General features: G+C 40.0%; 2 protein-coding genes across 2 annotated transcripts in view; both read right to left on the bottom strand.

Annotated features, from left to right (window-relative positions):
• ghra (growth hormone receptor a) overlaps positions 1–12,555 on the bottom strand; it is a 30,096-nt gene extending 17,541 nt beyond the window's left edge. Inside the window, exons 1-2 of the mRNA XM_030782637.1 lie at positions 12,259–12,555; positions 2,679–2,785 (exon numbers count right to left, since the gene is read on the bottom strand). Of these exons, the coding sequence (XP_030638497.1) occupies positions 2,679–2,772 (94 nt within the window). The 5' untranslated portion in view covers positions 2,773–2,785; positions 12,259–12,555. The remainder of the gene's footprint in view (positions 1–2,678; positions 2,786–12,258) is intronic.
• An 8,257-nt stretch (positions 12,556–20,812) lies between these two features.
• On the bottom strand, positions 20,813–24,313 carry fbxo4 (F-box protein 4). Its single transcript, XM_030787876.1, has 7 exons — positions 24,135–24,313; positions 23,667–23,905; positions 22,991–23,211; positions 22,651–22,726; positions 22,338–22,504; positions 21,460–21,641; positions 20,813–20,964 (listed from the first exon to the last, which is right to left on the bottom strand). Exons 1-7 carry the CDS (start codon positions 24,297–24,299, stop codon positions 20,881–20,883), a joined length of 1,134 nt encoding a protein of 377 aa, XP_030643736.1. The 5' UTR covers positions 24,300–24,313; the 3' UTR covers positions 20,813–20,880.
• Positions 24,314–24,934: the final 621 nt, after the last annotated feature.

The following is a 24,934-nucleotide window of genomic DNA, read 5'->3' as shown; positions in this document are numbered from 1 at the left end:
GTACCTCTCCAAAGCTTCATGCAATTGTGATGTCAAACTGAAAAAAACATTCCACGGACGCAACGACATCTTTTTGATGCGGAGAACATCTTGCTCTCATTTTCAATGTTGGCTTCAAATAAATCAGTTACTCAGTCAGAGCACATTCAAAAGAATAGTCCATCAGCAAATTAACAGCTTGAGAAAAAAAAATACACACACACACACACACACACACACACACACAGTGTGGCAACAGAATAAATCTACGTTGTTAAAATAAAGTTGCAGTTCAGTAGTAATATTGTGACTTAGGAAATGGAGATTATCTTCTTGCTCTTGGGTTTAGTTTACAACGTCCTCTCAAGTGTTCAGCAGAGCGTTCCAGACTAGACCACACCAGAGTCCACTGTAACATTTAAAGACTGTAATTTTAGATTTTTACTCACAACTGTTGGTGTGTTTCTGTTGCCAAGTTACCACAAACTTTTAGCTTTCTGAGAACTTTGTTTTCTAACGGTGTGCAGCATGTTTTTGCTGAATTTCCTTAGAGACATACTGACTACAAATTACACTCACATACTAGTTTATAGTGGTCTTAGTACTGTTTAAGTTCACAAGCACCTGATTTGCTCGTGCCAGGTCAGCTGTATAAAAGTACTGCCCTCTCTGTGTGCTGTGGGAAAAAACACTGAAGAAAATCAAGTCAGTAGAAACATCCTGCTGGGTGTAGTGGGTGTGTTAAGGAACATTGAGACCCAATAAAATCACAGGGTAGAACAGACAGCGCCCTGTTAGCTCCAAAATTCCTGCTTTGTTAAATCAGCTGCCACAGCTTCAAATGCATAACTTGTCATATGGACTTCAACAAAGGTTCTCTGATCTTTACATTCAAGATAATAGGAAATACTCTAAAGACTTACAGTTTTTTTTTTTCAGTTACTAACAAGCATCCGTCAATGCAGAAGCCACTTTTTCAAAACTCTTCATACAGTCCGCATGACCAAGATGCATCTTGGCCAAACAGTTAATCTCATCTCCAAAACTCAAACTACTAAAACACTTCATACATGTCTCAAAATAAGACATGTATGAAGTGTCTCAAAATAAGCTTGTTCGACCATAACACTGGCAACAATTCTCACTCAGAAAGCATACACTGTCACTCATAACACACTGACCTAAAAAACACTAACAGGGAGCATTACATAAATGATGAACTTTTATCTTTGAAGTCTGAATGATTTTTCGCATTAATCAGCATTTCTTTATAGAATAAGAATAACACCTTTTCACTTTATTGACTGTGCTAAACTATATATAACAAGAATGAATCAGAAATGCAGCAGTTTGCTTCAATGTCCTTTATATTTTCTTTATCTTTGAATATAGTAATTTACTCGTGAAAAATAAAAACTTGAAACAAAAAACCCCCCAAATTCCTGAAATTCCAGGGCTGCAATAATAACTACCAAAAAACCCCACCAACAACATATGCAGTATAGTCACTCATACTGTACAGTACTGTAAGGGTTCTAGTCCACCCACTGCATTTGGCCACAAGTTCTCATCAACATCACATGAGTAGGCTTTCAGCTGAAACTGCAGGCAGCTGTATTTGGAATGATTATTATTTCATTTTATTGTAAATATTCTGCTAAGATTTTCTATATATTTCAATATGGTTACTGCAGAAATGCATGGAATTTATCATCATTCTGTTTTGAGTGTGTTTTTAACAGTGAAAACAGTGTGTTAGCATTTGACAAATATGCTGCAAAAATCTGGTGTTTTGCAGGTGGTATGAATGAGAAAAGAGTTCATGGATTTTGAAAAATGTGGTCATTGAAGGCATTTTGTGTGACAGCAATGAAAATGATTCACAGTTTGATCAACACAGACTTCTGTTAGACGGTGTGAGGAGTTTTGACAATGTGACTTCAGTTTTGACCAATGCATTTTAGCAATAAAAAAACTGTACGTATCTCAAATATAGCATCTGGCAGAGATATTTGCACAGCAGATAACAGAATAATGTTGCAGATTTGCATACAGGCATAATATACAGTATATGCAGAATAATACAAACTTAACCAATACTAAGCAGTGACACCTACAATACAATTTAAGTTAAACTCAGTTTCAGAAATGTTGCATTAATGTGATTGATGATGAACTTAATTCCTAAGTAAGTCTGCTTTTAAAGGCCATGAAAACACTGCTGATGAATCTGTGCGCTTCTCTGTACTCTGACCTGTGGGACTTGGACAGAGTTAGACAGAACATTGTGGACAATCAGGAAGATTTTCCTGTACTACTGCTGAACAATAAATATTTACCGCTATATATATTTCATCAATTTATCACATTCAATCTGTGTACCGGCATTTGCACTGAACCCATCACACATAGGAACAAATGAATCCTGTCCCTGAACTTTGGATCATCGGAGTAAAATGTATTTACCTTTAAAAAACGTTATTGATTTGAGAATTGTTTGACCAGACCAAAGTGAAGTGTTGAGTTTGCTGAACGCTGAACGATCCTGGTGCTAGCCCAGTAATGTTGCAATAGTGGATTAGTCTAGACGCTGGTTCTACATATGACAAAAATCTGCGTGGAAAGCTGCAAAGGAAACTACTGCTCACTGTGGTGTGATCTATGCTCTTTACAGAACGTACGGTTCGCAGTAAGCCTACCTGGAGAAACCGTCACTGCGGCTGGGGTAGACTCCGCTCGCGTTCCGTACAACAGGACCAGGCTCAGGAGGAAGAGAGACAGTGTAACGGCCATGGCTCCCACCTTCCTGCAACAGAAGACGAGAGAATTCATTATTGGTCCACGTTAAGGGATGACATCTCTCTGTGAAATACTGACCCAATCTTGCATTTCCACTACCCTCCATCTTCATTCCACCCCCACCGCCTCTCTCTCTCTCTCTCTCTCTCTCTCTCCGGCTAGGCCTGGCTCTCAGCACACCGGCTGTAATGGGGCATTTATTTTCAGCTGGTCTATGTGAAACCTTAGACAGGGCCGACCATCATTAACGTACCACTGCTCTGTGTGAGTGTGAGTGTGTGTGTGCGTGTGTGTATGTGTGAGTGTGTGTGTGTGTGATAGTACTGCTGTGTAAAAAGACAGCATTGCTCAGTGTGTTGAGTGCTTTGTGTCTTGTCTGCACAGTGTGCTTAATTCAACAAAAAAAGGTTTTTGGCTCTTTTCCCTGCCAGACCACTGAGCAAGTAGCAAAGATTACTATAAATATGCCCTGTGCACTATTCAGTCTGACAAATTCATAATAAAATAACTAGATGCTTATTCTTAAGCAATATCTGTTCATTGGCTCAAATATGTAAGATATCCACACCTACAGTCAGTCAATATGTTCAATGGGGTGTTTATTTGTTAAATAAAATCTTATCAAAGGCAAATATTATTCTGATACGGTCAATACCGCCCCGTGCCAAATATTACAAAACGCCTACATTTCACCAAAGGGTCCAAAGAGAACGCTGCTTGCAGAGTATTATCACATAATGACAATTAAGGACTCATTTAGCTCATCTTGCACTGACATTAAGGTTGTGTTAACAAGTGGCCGTTGCCACGGCGTCTGTCGACTGTTTCTTGTAGCTTGTTCTATTTGCATTCCAAAGAGGCTTTAGGAGCCTTTCTATGGATAGACTATATCAAAGCTGTTAAAGCTGCCATGCTGCATATATCCCTGGAGGAATTTCTTGTTGTTCCCAGGGATATTCCAAAAGCAGAAATAATGGTTATTATCATGGGCTGGTGACTGAAGCACAGTGACAGTCTATTGCTACAAAACATTACTGCTGAGGATGTTACAGTCAGCGAGTACAGCCACTAAATATAACTGGTCTATATTTTGCTTGTCCGACACCACAAATCATATTGCCCGTGGCCAGAGAACGAAAATGTTCTCATGTTGACTGTCATAAACTCCACAACTGTAAACTGCCAGTTTACCGTGCTCAGTTGAAACAGGGCTAAACTATTCAACGTTGGGTTTTTTTGTTGTTGTTTTTTTTGGCAGAATAAATTTTAATTTTAAATTTAAATACAATTTAAACCGGGACTATCCTAACTTAACAGTGAATAGAGAAATGGAACTGAATGATATTGAAGGAAAAGAGATGAGTTTTTCTTTTTCTTTTTTTTTGCTGGTATTGATTTAATTAATAGCTATTTGGTAGTGTTCTGAGACTTTGCCCCAAAGTTAGGTTTTTACTCTGTTGTGCCTGCAGGCACTGGAGCAACAAGATGCTAGGCCACAACTATTACGTGTCTGATGGTCATAATTATGAATTGTGTGAACTTTATGGTAAAACCAAAAACCCTCTGTGCTTGCCTGTCATTCACACGCTACATTGACAGGTCTGAGCTTTGCCTCTTGTTTGCATTTCTTAAGGCATAATATTGGATGGCATCTCTGAAGCATGAAACAATTAACTGCGGCAAGCGCAGTCTGTAGCGCCTTTGAAGAATGCGCTATAATGACAAACTTGTGTGTGTGTGTGTGTGTGGGTGGGTGTGTAAAGCAAGATGGGACTATTAAACACTGGTCCTAAAATCCAGATGTCTCAGTATGCTTTGTTTCTATCATAGCACGGCACTGATGGGCTAGGGAGTGCACACACTCGTTTTCCAGCTAGAAACCAGCCCTTACTGTAATCAAAAAGTCAAAAAGTCCAAAAAAAAAAAACCCTAAAGGAGTCAAATGTACATTAAATAAAACTACACAACAGAGAGTATCACAAGAGTCTTATACTGTGAGAAAAAGAGAACAGTCGACACACACATCAACTTTTCAGTCCCCTTCACGATGAAGACCTTCTATTATATTCACCCCACTGAGTAAAAACCATTTCTCTATGCTGACTTACTAGTGTGTAAAAGTCATTTACATGACCTCTAACCTTACTTCACACCTTACTTTTAATTAACTGAACTCATTTTAGTTTTTTGAATTTCCTGCATTCATTCTGATTTCCAAGACGTCTAATTTACATACGACCAATTAAAACAGGCTTTCCCCCCAATAGAAACAGAGAAAGACAGTCCCAGGGCTGCTTAAGGGGGAGCAAAGTTTCCTCGACGAACAAAGTATTCAGTTACACTCATTTAACTCTCTATCTTCTTCTATCTCTCGTCCTAATGGAGGGAACAGATGTTCACACCGTCTAGAGTCAGTCAGCTCAGGGGAAGGTCTAAATGATAGGTCCCAAAAAAAAAAAAAAAAAATGGAAAAAAATCTAGAAAACCAGAGAGTTATGACCAGTGGTTTGCTGACTCAAAGTTCACGAGTGAGCTCATCACGGACATGACGTATAGGAGACTAAGCCAATAAATCAGAACAAATCCACTATTCAGGGAACATCCGACATTGTACTTTGGCTATTAAATACCAGGGAGACAGGTCAGCGAGCATTTCTTTTTTGAATGACTTTTTTTTTTTTTTACTGAAATGAGCAAAGGTTGATAAGTTGAGAGGGGAGTTGTTGTCTAGGTACCAAGCAGAGTTTGCAGCCCGAACGGGGACCTCGGTTAGACTTTGTACTACAGCTCTCCAACGGTGATGAATTCGTTTCCAACAGACACGTATTATATTTCAGTAGCCGATCTAAATGTTACTCACTTCCGTTCAGGAAGGTTTGAAACCAAAACGCTCAGGAAGGACACCTGTCATATTTCAAAGGCCCTCTCATTCTTCTCACCAGCAGCAGACAGCTGCTCTTCCAGCTGGGCTGCTCAGTCCGCCCCTGGTGTTTCTCATACCTGCAAAACGAACAAGTGCAGCAGCATCTGTCATGAAGTCTACTTAAAAGCCTTCAGTCCTTTCCTCTGGTCTTTTATCAGCATACTTGACCCCTCTCGGTCAAGCCTCATGAACACTGCTCCACCCTGGAACAGTCTACACTTTTTTAGACCCTGGGGCTGGTGCACTTTGTCATGTACACAGCGTTTCTATCCAGAGATGGCCTGTCCATTTGACCTTTCCTCGACTGTCCTCTCTGTCACACTGCTGATAGCTGAAGGGGGTCATTATGTAGCGGCAAAGGAGATGTCATCACTGTGGCCCTAAGGATCCAGTCAGGGCTGTACTGAGACTCAGAAAGGCCAAGGTAGTCAAGCGTTCTAGTGCAGAACTCTTTTAGAGTTTTCAATTAAATTCAGCTCTAACCTTAGAGATTTCACAGCTGAAATTGCTGTGTTAGCTTTTGATAAACACGGTGAGTCCCTCTGCCTTTTTGTTTGTTTGTTTACTCCACAACCATTTTAAAGGCAACCAATAAGAAAAATGCACCCAGAGGATATGAGGATGTACTTTCAAGAGGACAAATATGAAGGTGAATACGAGACAAATGCGGAACCATAGGAACCAAACCTATGTCTTCTTCCAGCTGGCAGACATGTTTTCTTTAGCTTTTGTCCACCTGCTGCACTGCCCTCCCTTACTGTCCTCCTCAAACCTGGGGACGTGAATGGGTTCAGCTCCCACCGTGGACCCTTTTTTAAGACCCCTTAATCCCTCTCTCTTAATCCTTTGGCCCCTGAAAGAACAACGCAGTCCGCTCTGTCCTCCCCACGCTGTTATTAGGCACTACGGCTGACGGGCTAAGCTAAGCGCGCATCTCTTTTACACAAACAGACGTCCTTTTCTGACATTTCTTTGTGTTTTTGTCCTTGAAATGTGTCAAAAACATACATCGCCCCAGGCTTTCTTCTCCCCCAATCGTCATAGAGGCAGATGAATAGGAATCTATTAATCTTGGTCAAAATCATATGGCATTTTACTGGAACTAAAATAAAACAGGCCACTGCAAGGCTTGACAACCAGAAGTGAAGTCTAGAAAACAGGATGGGATATCTCGGCATTATAACTTCAACAGCAAAACACTGAGATAAAGCAGCACCTCTGAGTTACTCATCTCAGTTGGTAGATTTTTAAAAATAACTCCCGACACTTACTAATCTAGAACTTAATGTTAGCTTACCATTTCCAAAGTTTTGAAATCAGAGGGAATCAGCGCTAGAGCTAATGTTTTTGTGCTATTTTTTGATCAAGCAATATCTATCTTCATAAATACAGCACAGAAAGTCGACTCCTACAAATCTACTCATAAAGAAACTGCTCAAATATGTTCAATCGCAGGTCGCATCTGCTCATGCACAAAGTGAAACTACAAGTAAATTGAAGGTGCAGTGTTTATTGAAACTATTGCTATGTTCCAAACCATGCAGCCTACACCATGCCCTGGAAAGTCTCTGTAAAGTCTAGATTCAGGAACATGGAAGTTTCAGTACAGTGACAGACAACACCATCATTCCAGACAAATGGCCTTATACCCCCTCGTCCCACACACACACACACACACACACACAGTACACACACTTCCTTTCTGTGCATTGAGTGTCCTTTCCGAAATGCTAAACAGGCAGAACCCAGTTCCCTCCCATTCCTCATTGTGTAATGACAGACACTGGTTAAGACACTAAAAAAGGGGAGAGGCTTAAGAGTGGGTTAGCAGCGGGCTGTAACTCACGTTCCCTCCCTCAACCCGACCCCACTTTCAGTACTCATGCTTCTCTGGCCCTTTTTTTTCCTCAGGGGGAGGGAAGGGGTGGGTGCTAGGGGGTTGAGGGGGGGGGCAGTGGGTATGTCAGTCTACACAGAGGTCCTGTTTGTCCAGAGAGCACTGATGGGAGGGGAGAAAACTCCCTCGTCCGTGATTGGTGAGGAAAGAGCTATTTCCCGCCTTTCCTTGAGAAAGGGAGCAATTTCCTGGAGCACAGTGTGTGTTTGGCAATGTGGAAGAGAAGCCAAGAGACTCGCAGTTCTTTCACCTCCAAACTCCCAGTCTGCTACTGATAAAGCTATCGTTTTTTGGGTGATTTATGTGTAATGCAGGTTGATGTCATTTAGTCAGACGCTGAATTTTTTTACAGGGAAAAAGCTAACACTTTCTTTTTTTTTTTAGGTTTTTATGAATGGATTAAAAACACTTTATTAACCCCAGTGTGCTTACTGAAAGTAATCTGTATTTGAAACATTACTCCTCGGACACCACGAGATGAAACAAACTGCCAGTCATTCGCATGTGATAAATAAGTAAACAAGCTATACCTCTCTCTTGCAGTCATTTTGTCACTAACAGCGAGCGATCAATATGAGCTACTTTAGCAATTATTTTAAAGGGTCTGAGTCATTAATAACAATTTCATAATAGCCTCCATAACGATCGTGGCCCTTGTGGGCGTAGCAACAATGCAGAAGTCATCACTTCACACAATAACTGTGTCCGCTGGTCTGTTGAGACAGGGTCTCTTACACTTCCTCTCTGGACAACAAACACTCGAGCGCGGTCAACGTGTACATCCCTTCATCCGTCAGCGACACGGTTAAGGTATGCAGGGCTTCGGCATGAAGCACAGTTACAACCCTTTTTAAGATCCAGAACAACCCCTCTTGTTCAGACACCTGACCCAGTCTATCAGGCGCTGCCTAGTTGGCAGAGGATCGGAAATGCTAAAGCTTCAAATGCTCCAGAGGGGTTTCGGTAACTCCATACTGAATCGCTAACTCTTCGCACGAACCTGTACTCCTACGGCTTACACAAGTAATATCGGCACTCTTAACTGTTTACGTCCACACATACGTAACGTATATATTGAGGCCTTAAGATACTATGAGGCTCTGCTAACTTGGACGTATAACACGTAACTGGTTTCAACGTGGATTTTTTTTGCCAAACACTGCCCCCGTGTATGTTTTATGTCCTAAAGCACAACAGGAGGTTTTTCCTTTCTCACTGCACTTTTACATTTCATCTTTGTCTTTCATCTGAGTGTTATTTCACTTTTGTAAAGATCAGCACTCCTGAGCTATATAGGTAACAGCAATTAATTAAAAGCAGTATGTAAAAATAAAAGCAATATTTTCAGTGATATTTCACACGAGGAAACAGACAGAGCAAATACCACCCTCGGTCTGCAGAGGTGTCAGACAGACAGGTGGAAGAGAGTATTGGACAAGGCGTCACATATACCGTCAAAATCAATCTGGCTGTTTGCTAATAACCGCACTGGAGGTACAAAGTTTGGCGTTAGTCACCACAATTGCACAATCAGGCAGGCAAATCAGGTTTTTTAAAGGTTTTTTTTTTTTTTTTTTAACAGCGAATGCGATCAGAAACCCGTGTGGCAAATTATACACGGTAGACATTCGCCTGTGTAGGTTTGGCGCACCGATTCAAAGCACCAAACCAGCAGGCAACAGCACTTGACAACCACTAAACATAATTCTGAAAAGGATCTTTGCTTTGCAATGGCATGCGAGCGCAGTCCATGGCTCAAGATCTCTTTCCTCTCCTGCTCTTATTTCACAAGTGGAGTGGAAAAGTCTGTGTCAGCAAAGGAGACTTGGAGTAGACTCTGGAAGATCTGGCCAACATGTGGACTGAGAGAGAAGAGAGAGTGCACGAGAGTGCAACCACGAGCGGTGGATGACACATTCTGTGTGTGCGCTTGTGTGTGCGTGTGTGTGTGTGTGAATACAGCACAATATTAAGCTTTTACATACAAGGCCAGGAGAGGCATAAAGCGTGGTCTCCTTGACTTCAAGAAGCCAACTCTGACTTCCCTGAGTGCTCTTCTGAAAAGGCCTCAACTAGTGTCATAAATGGATAAACGGCACTGATGTAGCGTACTGTTTAAAAATGGGCCGTTTGACTGCACAATATCCTTATGTTTGGATGTACAGTCCAGGTAAAAGGTATTATGCGAAAATTTTAGATTTTTGTCACTGGCATAATTGTTCGTTCAAACCACATCTGACTATATCAAAAGCATAACTGACCTCAGTAATACATCTTTGCACAACCCTGTACTTACTCCTTTTTAAGGTTTCTACTCTTTCAACTGTATTCCTCTCAAACTGACACACACAGTGGTTGATATTACATAGTTGCGGTGGCAACGTGGAGTTGGTGTTTTAATTGTAGCATTAAATCGATTCAGCGTGTTTCCATAAAGTCGTCTTTTACGTTTCCACCCATGATAAAGCATGAACAATACACTAAGGGGTTTGTGGTTCCCAGCTAAGGAGCCAACATTCAATACTTACATAATGACTTACGGAAGAAGACAATCCCTGAAATTCTAAAGCGGGAGTGCACGCTTCAAGTCCTTGAGTTTAAATGCACGTTATAGTTTTCCCTTCTACCAAACCTTGATATTTTTTTGATTGACGAAAACAGTCTACAGATCTGTTTCTTCGATAAAAATGTGCTTCTGTTTAAGGAGGTGACACCCAATAAGAGACTCAGTTCCTTGAGGAGCGTTTTTGAGCACCCTTTGGTCTGAGGAGGCGGTCGTCACATTACTCCGTGCATTAAGCTGGGCAGCTCTGGAGCGACCGTGAGGCTTGTTCAAGTGAATCGTAAGACTCTGATCTGCATTTGTACTTGATAATACGCTTCATAATAAACATGCCATTCATTTTTGACTGTAGTAGACAGCTGAGATGAAGAAGGGTGGAGATAATTTGATATGGTTTTGATAAGAGGGTGAGGTTGCTATAGTATGATTAACATTTTCATACTTTTCTCATGACTGTTAATGTAAAATATCAAGATCAATTTAGTACTTTTTAGATACGTGGTCACTAAAATATCTTCTCTTTACAGCACGCCACCATGCAGCAAAAGAGTAAAATTATTGCTACTTCAGAGTCATTAAACATAAATTTTTGTATCCTGCCACTAAAAGCCACTGTGGGTGAGTTTGTTTTCCTGTTTGTTGTTCAACGCAAGCCAGCAGCCAGTCTTCCTATTTAAGGGGATCTCCCACAAACAGCATCATTTTTAGGTCATTTATATCAATCAGATGCACCCAAAATGTTTTTGCTGCACACTTAGGCAGTCCCCATCTGTAAAATTACCCATGATAGCCATCAGATGTATAGCAAGTATCATCATAATTTAGAGTCAGAAATATTGTTTGAACTTATTTTAGGAGACAAAATGCATCTAGGGAAAATGGCAATACTTTTGAAAGGTCACAATGATAGTCTACGAGTACTGTTCACAATTCACTTACTACTGGCTGTGCAATGTACTATGAAACTGAAAGACTTTAAGTAAAAAATAACTATAAAATAATTTGTACAACTTTTATTTTCTTAATTGGACCACTTTTGTGTTAACATTTACCCAGTCTTCTCAAAATACTTTTGTAAAATAGGTTTAACGTGGGAAATTGAATGACAGAAATCTTCAGAAAACACTAAAAAGGCTGTAAACATGATGACAACAATGCAGAGACAAACAAAATCATGATGTGGAGTAAAACCTATGAACCCCACGCTGTACATGCTTATTCTAAAAAAACAAAACAAACAAAAAAAAAACCCAACAACCTCAGTGACAAAACATATTGTACGGTCACCATGTAAGCTAATTAGCTAATTATGTTTTGCATCCTCCCTCTTTATATTCTGGCAGCATGTCAATCAAAACAGCCCTGTTTGTCCCTGGAAAAAATGTCCCCTTAATTGATTCAGTTCAAGTAACTACAGCAAACAATATTTAATGAAAAGTAAATTAGTGGTTTCTAAGCTACTGGAAGCAAATTAACTGTGTTTTAGAGAAACAGTAGTGGGTTGTCGACATTTTTGACACAGTTGTCATTGACGACATGCCCTGAGGTTTGCAGTTAAACTCAGGTTATTCGCAAAATGGGCGGGTGAGCAGAATTTGAAGTGTTTTCCGAAAGGTTGTCAACCTTTACCACCACTCAGTCATGGCAGAAAACAGAAAGAGGTACATTTACAGCATATTCGGTTCAGCAAGGCTGCTAATCTGTTTGAATAAAGAAAATTCAATGGACGACACAGATGATTCATAGTCTGGAATACATTAAATTAAATGCATTCGCTGTTAAAAACGTAAGAATTTGCATAACGCATATTTCAGCTTTGCTCTCAAAATGATAAGGTACGAGCCCTAAGTCAAAAACTGAAAAGAAAAGTTTATTTCAAGCGAAAGTGACCACTTGAGCAACAAGCGCAATGCCAAATTTCAGTTTATCAGCGTGACTGCCAATGGGATTAATTACACTAGCGAAGATACCAGAAAAAAGTCCTACAAGCAAAATTATTCCTTACTGCATTCTAATATTGTACACGTGGTATGGGCAAAAGCGTGGGGAACATTGCACAATGTGTTCAAAACGAGAAACTTCAGTAAACATACTTACCTAAGGTGAAGTCGTCCGCTGCAAATTATGTTGCGAGTTTACTTTTTCAATGTCTGCTCATCTGGATAAACGCGCTAGCGGTACACGGTTTACACTACGTAGATTCCCTCTCTGCGATGCAAATCGAGAGAGTGGTCTGTTATCCCCCGAACATTGCCACTTCAGTACATTAGTATCATCTACAAAGACAGTATAACTGTTTGAAATTGTTTCGAAAATAAAGAAGCCCAGATCTGGCTGACAGAAGTGGAAGCAGCACAGAGAATTTGAAGGGGTCTCACACTGTGTACTTGAAATCCCTTTACTAGTTGCCTCCCCGCGCCGCAACTGCTGCGCGCCCCCTACTGACAGATATTTAATCCGCGGGGATGCCAAGTTCTACACTGTCATCCCACGCTCTGCTCCAAACAGCAGTTTGTCCACAACCCACTTCAGCTGGTATATTGCTGACTGTGAAACATATGTGGCCCGCAGTTGGTCATTTTAGTAAATGCAGTCGAGGTGTGTAGCCTATATTCTCATTATTTTTTGTTTTCTTTTGAGGACGACTAAATCTTAGTTTCACCACCAGTTTCAATGCAGCACCGACAAACGAACGAGTCTTAAGTAGTTTACTGCGTGAAACATAGGTAAGAACGCGATAAGATAACTGAAAACCGAGCGACGTTTAACTAAAAAAAACCATTACGGCCCAGTTTGTTGAACTGTTGTCTCAGTGTGTCAGTACGTCAAGTATTGATTGGTAGAATAGTATTTATTTCATAAATTCCTCTGTTAATTATTAAAACCGTGTATTCGCGTTTCTCACGTTTTTTTCTGTCCACATTATAGCCTGCTGCAGTGGAACACTGTCTGCTCCAGAATAAATCGTCCACTGACTTGTTAGATGGATTGTGCTGTCTGTATGGAGTGGCCCACAGCAAATAATTTATAGTAACCTTGCCCTCATCCTCAACTACAAATCATATGAATTTGGCTTACCCAAAACATTATTCTTAATGGTTTCAAATTGTCCCACTTTAGACCTATAAAACATTTGTGTGTTTGTGTGTGTGTGTGAGTGTGTGTGTGTGTGTGTGTTGTTTTGATGTATCAAAATGTAATAGTTTACTGAATCTCCTTCACCATATAATTTTAAATGAAGGTCTTTTAGAGAAACCGAAAGCATTTATGGAGCCAACAGTTAAGGTGAATATTTACCCAGAAACCATAAACTGTCATAAATCACAGGGAATACAGAACTGATTGTCTATGTAAGGCTCTCAGAAGACGAGAAAGTTAGCATAACCTATCGGTCATCAGTTATGCTGATACCATGCATGCTATTACATTGTTATTACATGTTTCTCAAACATAACATGGCGGTCTGAACCTGCCACTGACTGTGTTACAAAAAAAGGCAATTTCATGAAACACAACCATACGTCAAATTCCTATAAAGCCACATATGTGATGATGAAATGCCAAACACTATAATTCACATTGCTTTCGCATTGATTTCACAAGTGCTTTTGCTTTTCAGTCATATTATGTTGTCTCTTGAAGAAGCAAATCTTTTTTTTTTTTTTTTTTTTAGTTTTTCTAATAGTTATTCAAGTTGGTTATGACACTTTCAGTCTGAGCAGTTCTCCAAGTCCCTGAAGCAGCTGGGCTGAATATAGCTGTGTGGAGTAACTTTTATGTATTCCTATGTATATGCTGTATATGAAAAGTCAGTTATTCTATGTTAGCTAACACTGCAGCTGTAGCATATATTTTACTGCAATAGACACACAGGATCAGACTGTCCATTAGACGAGATGCAGAAGTCTGAAATGTCATTGTGATGGAAGTGATTACAGTGACATTTACATTTAACATCATCTTTCATTTGAAAGGTCCCACTTTTCTCTTTTTTTATCAATGCAACAGTCAAAAAAAAAAATCTTACATTTCATAAAATCATTATTTATGGTAAGGTCAGTAACTTGTGTTTCTCTCAGCTTTGATATTAAGTACTGTACGATCTCATGAAAGTTCACAATGCTTCATAGGAGTTTACCACACTAACTTGACAGTAACAGGTTGTCATGAGTGGCATACTGTTATAAAGACAGAGAGTTGGGGTTTTTTTTTTAAGGAGGTCATTTTAATTAGACATCAGTAAGGCGGTGTGTAGATGTGTGGTGTGTGAAAACATTTAAGGACACGCATTCTTTTTTTTTTTCTTCTTGTGTAATCAGGATTCACACGAAGTGTAATCTAAATTTCACATTCCTGTATGTGAAAAGCTCAAACGGTATAAATCCTAAACCGAGATACTGTAGTTAATTGTACAAATGTCCTCTGCAGCGTTCTGACTGGTTGTGAGAAACGTGTTCTGAAATGAGAAACCCACATGGATTTTGACCTCTCTCTGGTACTTCTCTGAAAGGCTACGGAAAAAACAGCGAGTTCAGATGAATTGAACGCGACATGAAAACAATGCATTCGCTCCACATGGCAAAGATCCACAGTCCTTTATTTTGTAGTATACTCTCAACAGAGCAAATCTGTTTTCCTCGGCAAGCATTGTTCTGTCCAACAATGTGTATCGTGATGTTTGGCCAACATTTTTAGGGTCATTAATTAATTTGGCCCCCTTTGAGGCCGCGATCCCTCCCAGGACACAACTACTGATATAGCAAACTGAACATGGTAACAGTTTGTTCATTGTGAGATCATACATTGAGCTCTTATTGTTATGCATCCACAGCTAATAGGGGGCCTCAAATTATTTATTTATTTTTTTTGGACTTGGCAAGTAGGAGCGTTGAGAATGCCCCAGCATACACAAATCTTTTTCATTTTCTCTGACATCTGCAATAGTTTTATATGTGCAATTTCATTGTTTTCTTTATGAAAACAAAACTAAAGCAAATCACATCACATCAAAACAAAAACAAAACACAAGGGAAATCAAAAGCACCAAGAAAAGCAATGCATTCACAGACAAATTTTGACAAAAGGACTAACAAAATACATATTCCAATAAACGGGTTATACAGTCATAAGTCTCATTTAAATAGATCTGTGATAGGTGGTTGGGAATTTGACGTTTTTTTGCACAGAAAATACATCGATACAATGATACAAAGTTCCACACTCTTTTACATGCGTTTTCCCCTGGCCTTCATAAAAAAAAGACACATACAGGCATACTCAGCCCCCACACATCATAATGTGACAGAGTATTAAAACAAAAGAAGATGGGGTCTCTTTATTGTTGCTGTTGCTATTTTTTTTCTTTCTTTCTTTCTTTTCCTTTTTTTTTGTGTGTGTGTGTGTGTGTGTGTGAAAGAGGCCTTTATTGGCCCAACATAATGTATAATCCATTTTGTGGGGTTCACATAGTGACCGGTGCTGTCAGCAAACTACGCCTCAATTGGATTAGCTGGCCTGCCCTGAGAGAAGCATGGGCAGTGTGGACGTGGCTATTGCTTCTTAGAGCACCCTAGAGCCGAGCGCTAATAGAATTTGTATAAGAAACTGTGTAATTGAATTGACAGTAAAGTGTAAAGGATAGGAGAGAATGTCAGGTTAACGGTCAAGGATGGACAGGTTCACTACAGAGTTGTCCCTTTCTATGAAAAGCTTTTTTTTTTTTTTTTCTTCTTCTTTTCTTTTTTTTCTTTCTTTCTTTCTTTTTTTTTTTTTTTTTTGATAGATCCAAGGCTATGATTCTAAAAATGCCTGTTTTTGCCGTGGCAAAGAGCTTGAGGAGCAGTAATATGCGCTGAAGTCTGACACATGTTCAAAAGACTTTTAAGTTTACATAATTCATATAGCAAAGGGGAAAAAACCCACAGCAGTAGCCGCACAAAAAAAAGCAATTTTTTCTGTTACCGCTTTTCATTTGATTGATGGATGACTGGGTTATCATTTGCAGCTGTTTGCTAAAGAATAACTGTGAAAAACGACTGAGCTAGTATTGCATGGTGGAAAACTAACACGGCATTGGCGTAGGAAAACACGTTGAAATGAAACCAATTTGCTCAAAGTTGTTGTGGATGATGATACTTCATGGCTCATAACTGCTCTGCAGAACATGAAAAAAAAAAAAAAAAAAAAGAATAGATGACCTCAGCAGGTGAAGAGAAAAACAACACAATTAGCATTTCAGCCCCTATCATCACTTAATATTTGATGTTTTCTTCTCCAATTTTCATGTGCTTCTGCTTTAATATGGACAGCTTTCTGAGAATACAAATCAGATATTTAAAGGGAGCCAGAGAGAGACAGAGGAGGACAGAAAAAGAAAGAGAGAAGGTGGGGGGGGAGGGGGGGGGTTAGAAGAATGTGAGAACTAGACTGAGTCATACAATCATATTAACGGGACAGGCAGTTTATTTTATACTTTAAGGATTACTGATGGCCCTGGTGACAAAAGGTAGTTGGATTAACTGCAACTTCACAATTCAGGGACTGTCTTTGGTCTTATCATCGTTAGTCCTGAGTCTGAGAATGTTAGTGTCTGTCATCCGATATCTGTGGTTCACGATTCATTTAAACCTCTCCTGTCTTTGACGTAGATGCAAATTGGTGCAGATGTAAATTGAAGAACTGAACTATACACGGTGACAGGATGCTCAAAGAATGTTCAGAGATATATGAATAACGTGCATTATGATCATTAACCCGGACCGCTCCAAGGTTCACCGGACACAAGACAAGAGAGAGAGAGAGAGAGAGAGAGAGAGAGAGAGAGAGAGAAAGCTTTTTCGAAATGGTCAGATTTGGTCTTTGTTTTGAGATACACAGAACAACCAAGCTCCGCATTAAAACATGCAGATACTCAGTGACCAATCAAACGTTATATACCGGCGGTACAGCGTATACCTCTTGAATTTCAAAGAAAAAAAAAAAAAAAAATTCCCAAAACTCAACTGCTCTAATGGCTTCTGAATTAGGTTTTCTTTTCCATTCCCACGGACATGTGCTTTCATTTTTATTTCAAAACATCAATTTCAAAACATGTTTACAACTAACCTGTGTTTTATAGCCTGGCAGTCCCTGGTTCCAGAGTCTCAACTATTAATATGTCATTGCACTTCCTTTATCCTATCCTTCCGTTTATTGCACAAAGGAATTAAGCTGCCCTTGTTTAAATTAAGGATCTTTGCCACCATCAGAGAGAAAGGCATTTCTTGGCTAAGTCTCAACCGAGTATATTCCCAATTGAGACTTGGTGGATAAACATACAAAACACATTTCAAAGCTTTCTAATAGGTTGCTACCTTTAACCACATTTTTCTCCTAAATATGTATCACAGGAGGTTTCTCCGTGTTCCCCCGTGTGGGAACACTGTGTCCACACAAACTGCTCTCACAGAGGCGAATTACTGAATATTTTTATTGCGAAAACTCTCGCCAAGAGAGAGGACACACAGGTGACATAAAACAAGGTAGCGCGGTGAGCCATCGTTTTACTGTCTCTCCAGTATTATTCCACATCAGTCTAAAAGAATGTTTTAATGTTTATTATGATTCACCAAATGAAGGGGCTTTGATGTTCTGGGTTGATTTTTTTTTTTTTTTTATCTTTTCACATACATTTGTGCCTCTTCATTACAGACATTATAGGTTCTCTCCTAACAAGGTTTCTGTCCCCAACACTAATGCTGCTTATCTGCTGACATACTGTTGCTTTGTCTGTCTAATCTTCTGACCGACTGTCCTTTGAGAAAACTTGACCTGAATGAACTATGCAGACCGAACCCTGTTATTATATAATATCTGTCTCGGCCAGTGAAGTGGGTCTTATAGTTTCTCCTGCCTTCCATGCCTCCCATGTGTGGTCTGTGGACATATGGTTCTGAGATTTTGAGAAGACTGAGGGTTTAGGGCCACACCCTGACCAAATATGACCCCTGAACGGATCTGCTTGGCTCGGTGCCCACAGACAGGGAGATAAGTCCACAGTGGACAAGCTGCAGACAGACCAGCAGTAATAACCATGGATTTTCTTAAATTTGTCTCCTACATACCTGAGGTAATACTGAGGCCCATTTTCATAAACCCAAAAGATACATGCCTGCATACATGCAAGTACACAAGCAAACAGAGGAATCAACACACACACACGCGCACACACACACAGAGGCCAAACCATAAACATAATGTTGAATTATGAACTTTATTGTAAGCTGCTGATCTTGTGCTGGTCATTCTAATGAAATTTTAAAACCACCGTTTGGGAATGCTCGACTTTACTGACTGCCTTTTTTTTTTTGCTGACTGAGTGCAAAATACTTTTTTCAACTGTGGCTCCAAAGCCCACATATTTTATAACTGTTGGATAAAAAAAAAATAGTAGCGTATTTTCTAATCCTCATTATCATTACAAAATGATTAGGATTACAAAATATGCCAAAAATAATGATTTATCATTAAAAATGTACATTGCCTCCAGTAAAAGACTTTCAATTTACAATAGAGCAGTTTTCATCTTAAAACATATTTGAAATGCAGCTGTGTTGCTTCCAATCAACTGAAAAATTCCCAATTGGTGTTGTTGCAAAACCTCATTGCTTTTTGCAAGCGCCGTCAAATCAAACATTTATTTATTCAGCTTATTTAGAAGGACGGGTGTGAAGAAAAGAAAGAAAGAGAGAAAGAAAGAAAAAAAAAACATTTGCATTGAAACAAATCATCTTAAAAATATGCGCAACTGAACTGATCTATGTCTGCCTTCAGCAACGTTGCCCTGAGCTGCTATTGGTTGAGTGGAGGATACAGTGAGGTACCTTGTTTACAAGAGCTGGTGGGAGAGATGAAAGAGGTAATTTTAGCATGAGTAAAGGTCATCACTTTCTCCATTATGTTACATTTTACTGCTGGAAATACGGCCATTTCTATCATTCACAATCAACTTAATGCACTCTAATTACACCAATTTTGAATTTATTTTAAAAATTTGCCTGTCTATATCAATGAGTATTACTATTTAGAGTCATTTTGTGCAAAAAGGAGAGAGACAGCAGGAACGGTTACAGAAACAACTGTCAGTTCGCTCTTTCCGGCCTCAGGCAGAGAAAAAGCCTGTAGAATTCAGAATTCTGCTGTTTTGTGGAGGTTAAATTAGTCTCTGTGGCATGTCTCAGAATGAATGGAGAAACAGGTACTACAAAATATCCCATATGTGAATGCTAATTGGATGTTGTATGTAATTGCATTCTTTTTCAATTAGTGGGACCATTATCCTCTAGAGTGTTATTGCTAACCACCGTCACTGGGCGCTGATCTAATAACGTCTCGACAATGACCTTCTAACAGACGAAAAATGTCAATATAGTCAAAGAATGAATTAAGTAGTTTAGAATTAGCATTGACTCAGTTAAACACACACACACACACAATTCTGTCATTTACTCAGCATTTGCAAATGTTTGGCCTATAAACAAGTCTTTAGGAAAATACTTGGCAAAACTGGGTTGTAGCTGGTTCATGTTCATTTTAAACTATCTTTATGGACACATGTAAGAGATTACTCACAGTTCAGTTGAGAGTTACTTTAATGTTATCATGAAATACTCCAAGCTATTAATGTTAGTGAAAACTAAGAAAGAAGATCGTGCAGTGATCCACAAACTCTTTACTGATTTTATAACACCAGCTGATGAATAACCCGCATTGAAAATGCAAGCGGGAAATCGGAGAATGGGGTTACTGCAGGACGCGGTTCCCAAAATGGTCAACAAGCCCATTACAGAGAATAAGACGCTGTTGCCCCCTGGTGGCCAAAAGCGGAAGAGCTTTGTAAATAGTCCCAGCCGTCAACCCTCATCTCATTAGAAACACCGTAATAATTGTGGGACGTGGCTTGACAAAAACTAAATGGCAACATTTCTGTAACAAGCGGATGCTTAAAATATCCAGTTTGGTATTTTTTTTCTTCAGAATCGAACTCATCTCTTAGCTGAAACAGAGCCAAATGTTGTGGAACACAGACATAATTATGCTCTTTGAAAGGTGCAAACGCACCTATGTCATGGAACAAATCAATCAACCAAAATGATAAGTAATGATTTTAATGGTTTGTAAATCCAAATGATAGTTACCACTGCCTGAGTATTTCCACCAGATTACATTAGTTTAGACTGTACACAAATTGAGTCACCCTCATTTACTTTTGATAATGAGTGTTTGATTCTATAACCAAACAAGTCTAAACAGAGAAACAGACACATACAAAGATACACAGAACATACAAAAAATTTAAATTACAGAAAATAATAACATAATTAAATCAAAGGTATTAATATTTTAATTCTATTTTAATAAACAAGTACTCCAAAGCGCATAGCTAATGGAATATTATGTTGACTCAAAGCCTACTTCACAGCTGAAAAACAATTGAAAAAATAGTACACTTCACAAAGTCAGACTGTAAGATGATGCTATTCTTAATGACTAGTCTGCGCAAATTAGTGTTAAAAATGCGAGGATCTTACCCTGCAATATTTTTTCAACTATCCATACATTGTCTTAAAAAAAAAAAAAAACCTTAACACATACTGTAAACGACATCTCACTGCCCAGCGACTGGTCACCCATTTATCATAAACTTTGGCATTATTCTTGTTTGTAGAAAAACAAGGATGGTTAGAGTCTAAATCCTGAGTGTCGAAGCAGCCACTCAATTCCGTCCAGCAGTCCTGACAAAGATTCTGCAACTGTGTTCTGCACCTGAAAGCAACCAGATTCATCTGAGCGCGTGGAAACGGGACGACAAAACAAGAGCACTGTTTTACTTTGTGAATCTGCTAATGCAATAATCAGGTGACACTGTCTTCGTGTAACACCTTGGGAGTCAAACATTGACCTAACACAAGACTCTTGTTTGGTGTGACGTGATATTAATGTCGCAAGCCTTTTTTTTTTTTTCCAAAGTGATCAAAGTTTGAGGTACCACATATTAAGTGCGTAAAGATAGATGCATTACTTAACACATTAATAGTTTCTGGACCAGTAACTGATCCAACTGATAAAAAAAAAATTAAGATGTAAAGATTTTGTGACAACAAACCACAAGCAGATTGCTTTTTATCTAGATCACAAAACATAAGACTGCAACATTGTGCTATAAAAATACATAAAGACATAACAAAGCTTGACTGTTACGCAAATTAACCAGCATGTCTTCATCTATGGTATTTTCATCCATACTGAGATAGCTCTCACCATCCAGGGGTTTGGTAGAGATGAGAGTTGGAGCTGATGGGCCACAGTCACACAGGGCGTCCGCCCCCCGCCCCCCTCTTCCCTGGACACACAGGACAGGACCAGGAGAGGTCGAGTTGTAGGGCCCCAGGCCGGGTCCAGCATGGCCCTGATCTGAGCCCTCTCTCTTTCTCTGCCTCCATCTTTACCAACAAATCCACACACACACAATATACAGACACACATTTAGGAGCAAGTATACATATGTATAAGCCAGTGCAGAATTAGTAGTGTAGAATTAGCACTGACTCAAATAAACACACGCACACACACGCACGCGCGCGCACATACATATACATAAACATACACACATACACACACACACACACACACACACACACACACACACACACACACACACACACAAACACACACACCAGCCAGAGGGAAAAAGGAATTACTTCCAGAGACAGGCACACATTGATTCCCTTTAATGCTACGTTGCTGAGGTACACCATCGTGATCGTACTTTAATATGGGCTTCAGTGTTTCAGAGACAAACCTAAGACAACATCTGTGCCTTGCTCAGCGAGGTTCCTCCAATAGATTTTTTTTTTTATGTAGGAGAGCTTTCATTGTTACTCCACAAAGACACACCTGATTCAGCTATTCATGGCCCTGGAAAGCCCCTGAACTGTGTAGTCCAGTAAGGCATATATTACAACTGGAATGAAATCATGACTGTGTGTGGCTGTCTTGGACTAAGACTGTCTACCCTAACATATCGAATCTCAGTAAAACTCATTCCCAGCAGGGACTGAAATAATGGGCTACTCAGCTATGACATCACAAAGTAGTCACGATGACATCATGGAACAACATGGTGACCTCACCTGCACCCAGCTCTGCATTGACCACATAGATGAATCCATTCATGGCCAGGCAGACCTCCTGTAGCTGTGGGGCAAGGCTGTAAGCCACGCTGCTGGACTGGGTGTCTTCCTCTTGGATGAACAGCTTATTCTGAATATTCACCTGTTCAATTCGTGCCCTCTCCCTTTCTGTCCTACACCGAAAATGGCATAAAGATAACTATATTCAAACATCACTGAAAAAGAGGTCCTGGTGGAAACAAACAAACAAACAAACAAAAATGTTCTTTCAAATAAATTTGGTGGAATTTGAAGAGCAGCACAGAAATGATCACTTCACCTGTTGGCTGAGTATAGAGTCACAATGTTGAATTTATGCTGGTTATTAAACAAAAAACTAATTCCGGATCCAATCCCTGAAAGAAAGAAAGAAAGAAAAAAACTGCGGGATGTTATATTCAGAACAAAACACACCGGCAGCGCTTTTAGTCTTTATTCGTACCAGGCCTTCAGCACAAGCAAACATTTTTTTCCAATCTGTCACACAGTTTGTTCACCGCTCTTTGCCACACGACAGTCACTCCGCATGTACTCATTCATGCCAATGTTTTAATGTTTTAGTGTTTTAAGACGTCCTAAAATGCTGATCCTGGAGCAGCATACTGAGTCTCGAAACGTACCGTTGATTTGGCGTTTGGGTAACTCGCCGACAGGTAACACGTCTGGAGAGTGCATCACCGTGTTCATCAGGGAAACCTCCAGCTGTTCCAGACCTGGGCCAATCATGGCAAAGCGAGGCTCAGCGCTGGGCACGAGGGACTGGAGGAAGGAGGCCACAGCTTGGTACGCTGCCCTGGGCTGTTGCCACTGTCTCCTGCATGCTGGGCAGGCTCTAAGATACCTGTGAGAGAAATTAGAGTAGCACATTGAATTCGGTCAGTTGATGAATTGCCTGCTTTTTGGCCCACAAGCTGAGAAACCTGTTCGGGGAAAAATGACGAATGATTAACAACTCATTTCCAAAATTGTCCAAGTTCAAATGGAATTGACCCTTGACTCCGGGCTGATGTCAACTTCAGCCACGCTGAACCCAAACTAATCAAATTCTCTTACACCTGAATTCACAAAATGAATGAAGCAAAAGAAGCAGAGCCATTTGCTGATATTGGGTCTCGGCCAAAGAGCTCATTACTTCATGCATTTGATACAGTTCTCTGAGGCTGTTTTATGATTAGACTGTATTACTTAGACGAGGAGATTTCACCTCATCACTTTAACACACGGACCCTTCTCTCCATTGAATTGATTACATTATCATTCTGCTCTTATCCTATTACCACTGACCGTGCCACTTACTCTGTCATGTAATCAGAACTTTGCAGCTCCTCTGAGCCCTCTGAGGCAGGTGCATCCAAGAGCTCCAGCCGAGGCATTGAGAGGTGGTCAATAGACTGCCATAGAGGCATGTCTCGCTGGAAGAAGTATCTCCACAGAAGTGGGTCTCGAATCATCAGCCTCCAGTATCGACTGGTGGCACCCAGCCTGCACAGATCTTGAGCTGACAGATAAGCCATGATGAAGAACTGCATGTCCACCTAGAAAAGTACAGTCACATTTTATTGACTTCTTCTTATTATTATACGTACTATTTCCAACATAATGAGGCAGAATTATAAGTTGAGGGTGGCTGAGTATTATACTGAATTTGTGTTTGAGAAGTTCTAGCCAAAGATTTTTCTTAACAACGTAACTGTGGCCACGACAGCACCTGCTCACTTAAATAAATAAATAAACTGATGTTACCTGTGGATAAATGTGTCTTACCGGTAATGCGTCCAGATAGGAACAAGTGTTTTCTTCTTCATTGCGATCTGACGGTGCCAGTACGTCCTCAGTTCGCTTTCTGGTATCACTAAACAGCCGGTCTCTTATACTCCTAAGGCTTCGTATGACCACAGATTGGCTAAGTGTACTTTCGCCCATGGTCATTTTGGTTAAAAAATTGTTTTAAAAAGCAAAAGCTTTTTAAAAGGTTGTGTTCATTGATCATTCAATTGCACTTCCGAAACTTCCGTAATGTTGACATGTTTTGGAAATTCCAAGGGATATCAGAGTACGCCTTTCCCTGTGGTACGTTCAAGGCACTGCGATGTTGTTCAATGTAGAGCATACGCCTGTCTAGTCCAGACGAAACCTCATTTTATTCCAAAGAGGTTGTCCCGCTAAACTTATACAAACTGTTCTCTGAACGTGGACGCAGAAAAACTACTCAGCTACATTGCCACTGCGGACAAAAAAAGCAACGTAACACTCTTTCAGGATGACGCTTTACAACACACTCCCAGTGCAACGTTGGAACTTGAAAACTGACAACTTGAACACGTCTCTGATCTTGCTTCCTGTTTCCCAACGTCACCGACGAGATGCTGTACTGTGGTTACTGTAGTTCACCCACACTTGGCGTCCACGCCAATTTCAAATACGCTTCAAATTTATCGCTTAAGGAGCTTCAAAGATATACATTTACGAATTAGACTATTCTAACATTCTGACAGTCATATACCTGCACCCATTTTCTCCCCTTCTTGGCACAAGCCCCTGCCACAGCACCAACCTGCGTCTCC

Source organism: Chanos chanos, chromosome 1 (assembly GCF_902362185.1).
Source record: "Chanos chanos chromosome 1, fChaCha1.1, whole genome shotgun sequence".
In the NCBI taxonomy this organism is placed as follows: Eukaryota; Metazoa; Chordata; class Actinopteri; order Gonorynchiformes; family Chanidae; genus Chanos; species Chanos chanos.
Note: the sequence above shows the minus strand (reverse complement) of the source record. Positions and strands in the feature narration are given on the sequence as shown.

Bases quoted from the DNA above. Each gene is read 5' to 3' on its own strand.
- fbxo4 (XM_030787876.1), bottom strand. From the start codon at position 24,299: ATGACCATGGGCGAAAGTACACTTAGCCAATCTGTGGTCATACGAAGC. The intron at 23,906-24,134 runs GTAAGACACATT...GTACTTTTCTAG, and splicing joins CCTATCTGGACGCATTACCG to GTGGACATGCAGTTCTTCAT. The intron at 22,727-22,990 runs GTACGTTTCGAG...TCTTTCTTTCAG, and splicing joins ACCCAAACGCCAAATCAACG to GGATTGGATCCGGAATTAGT.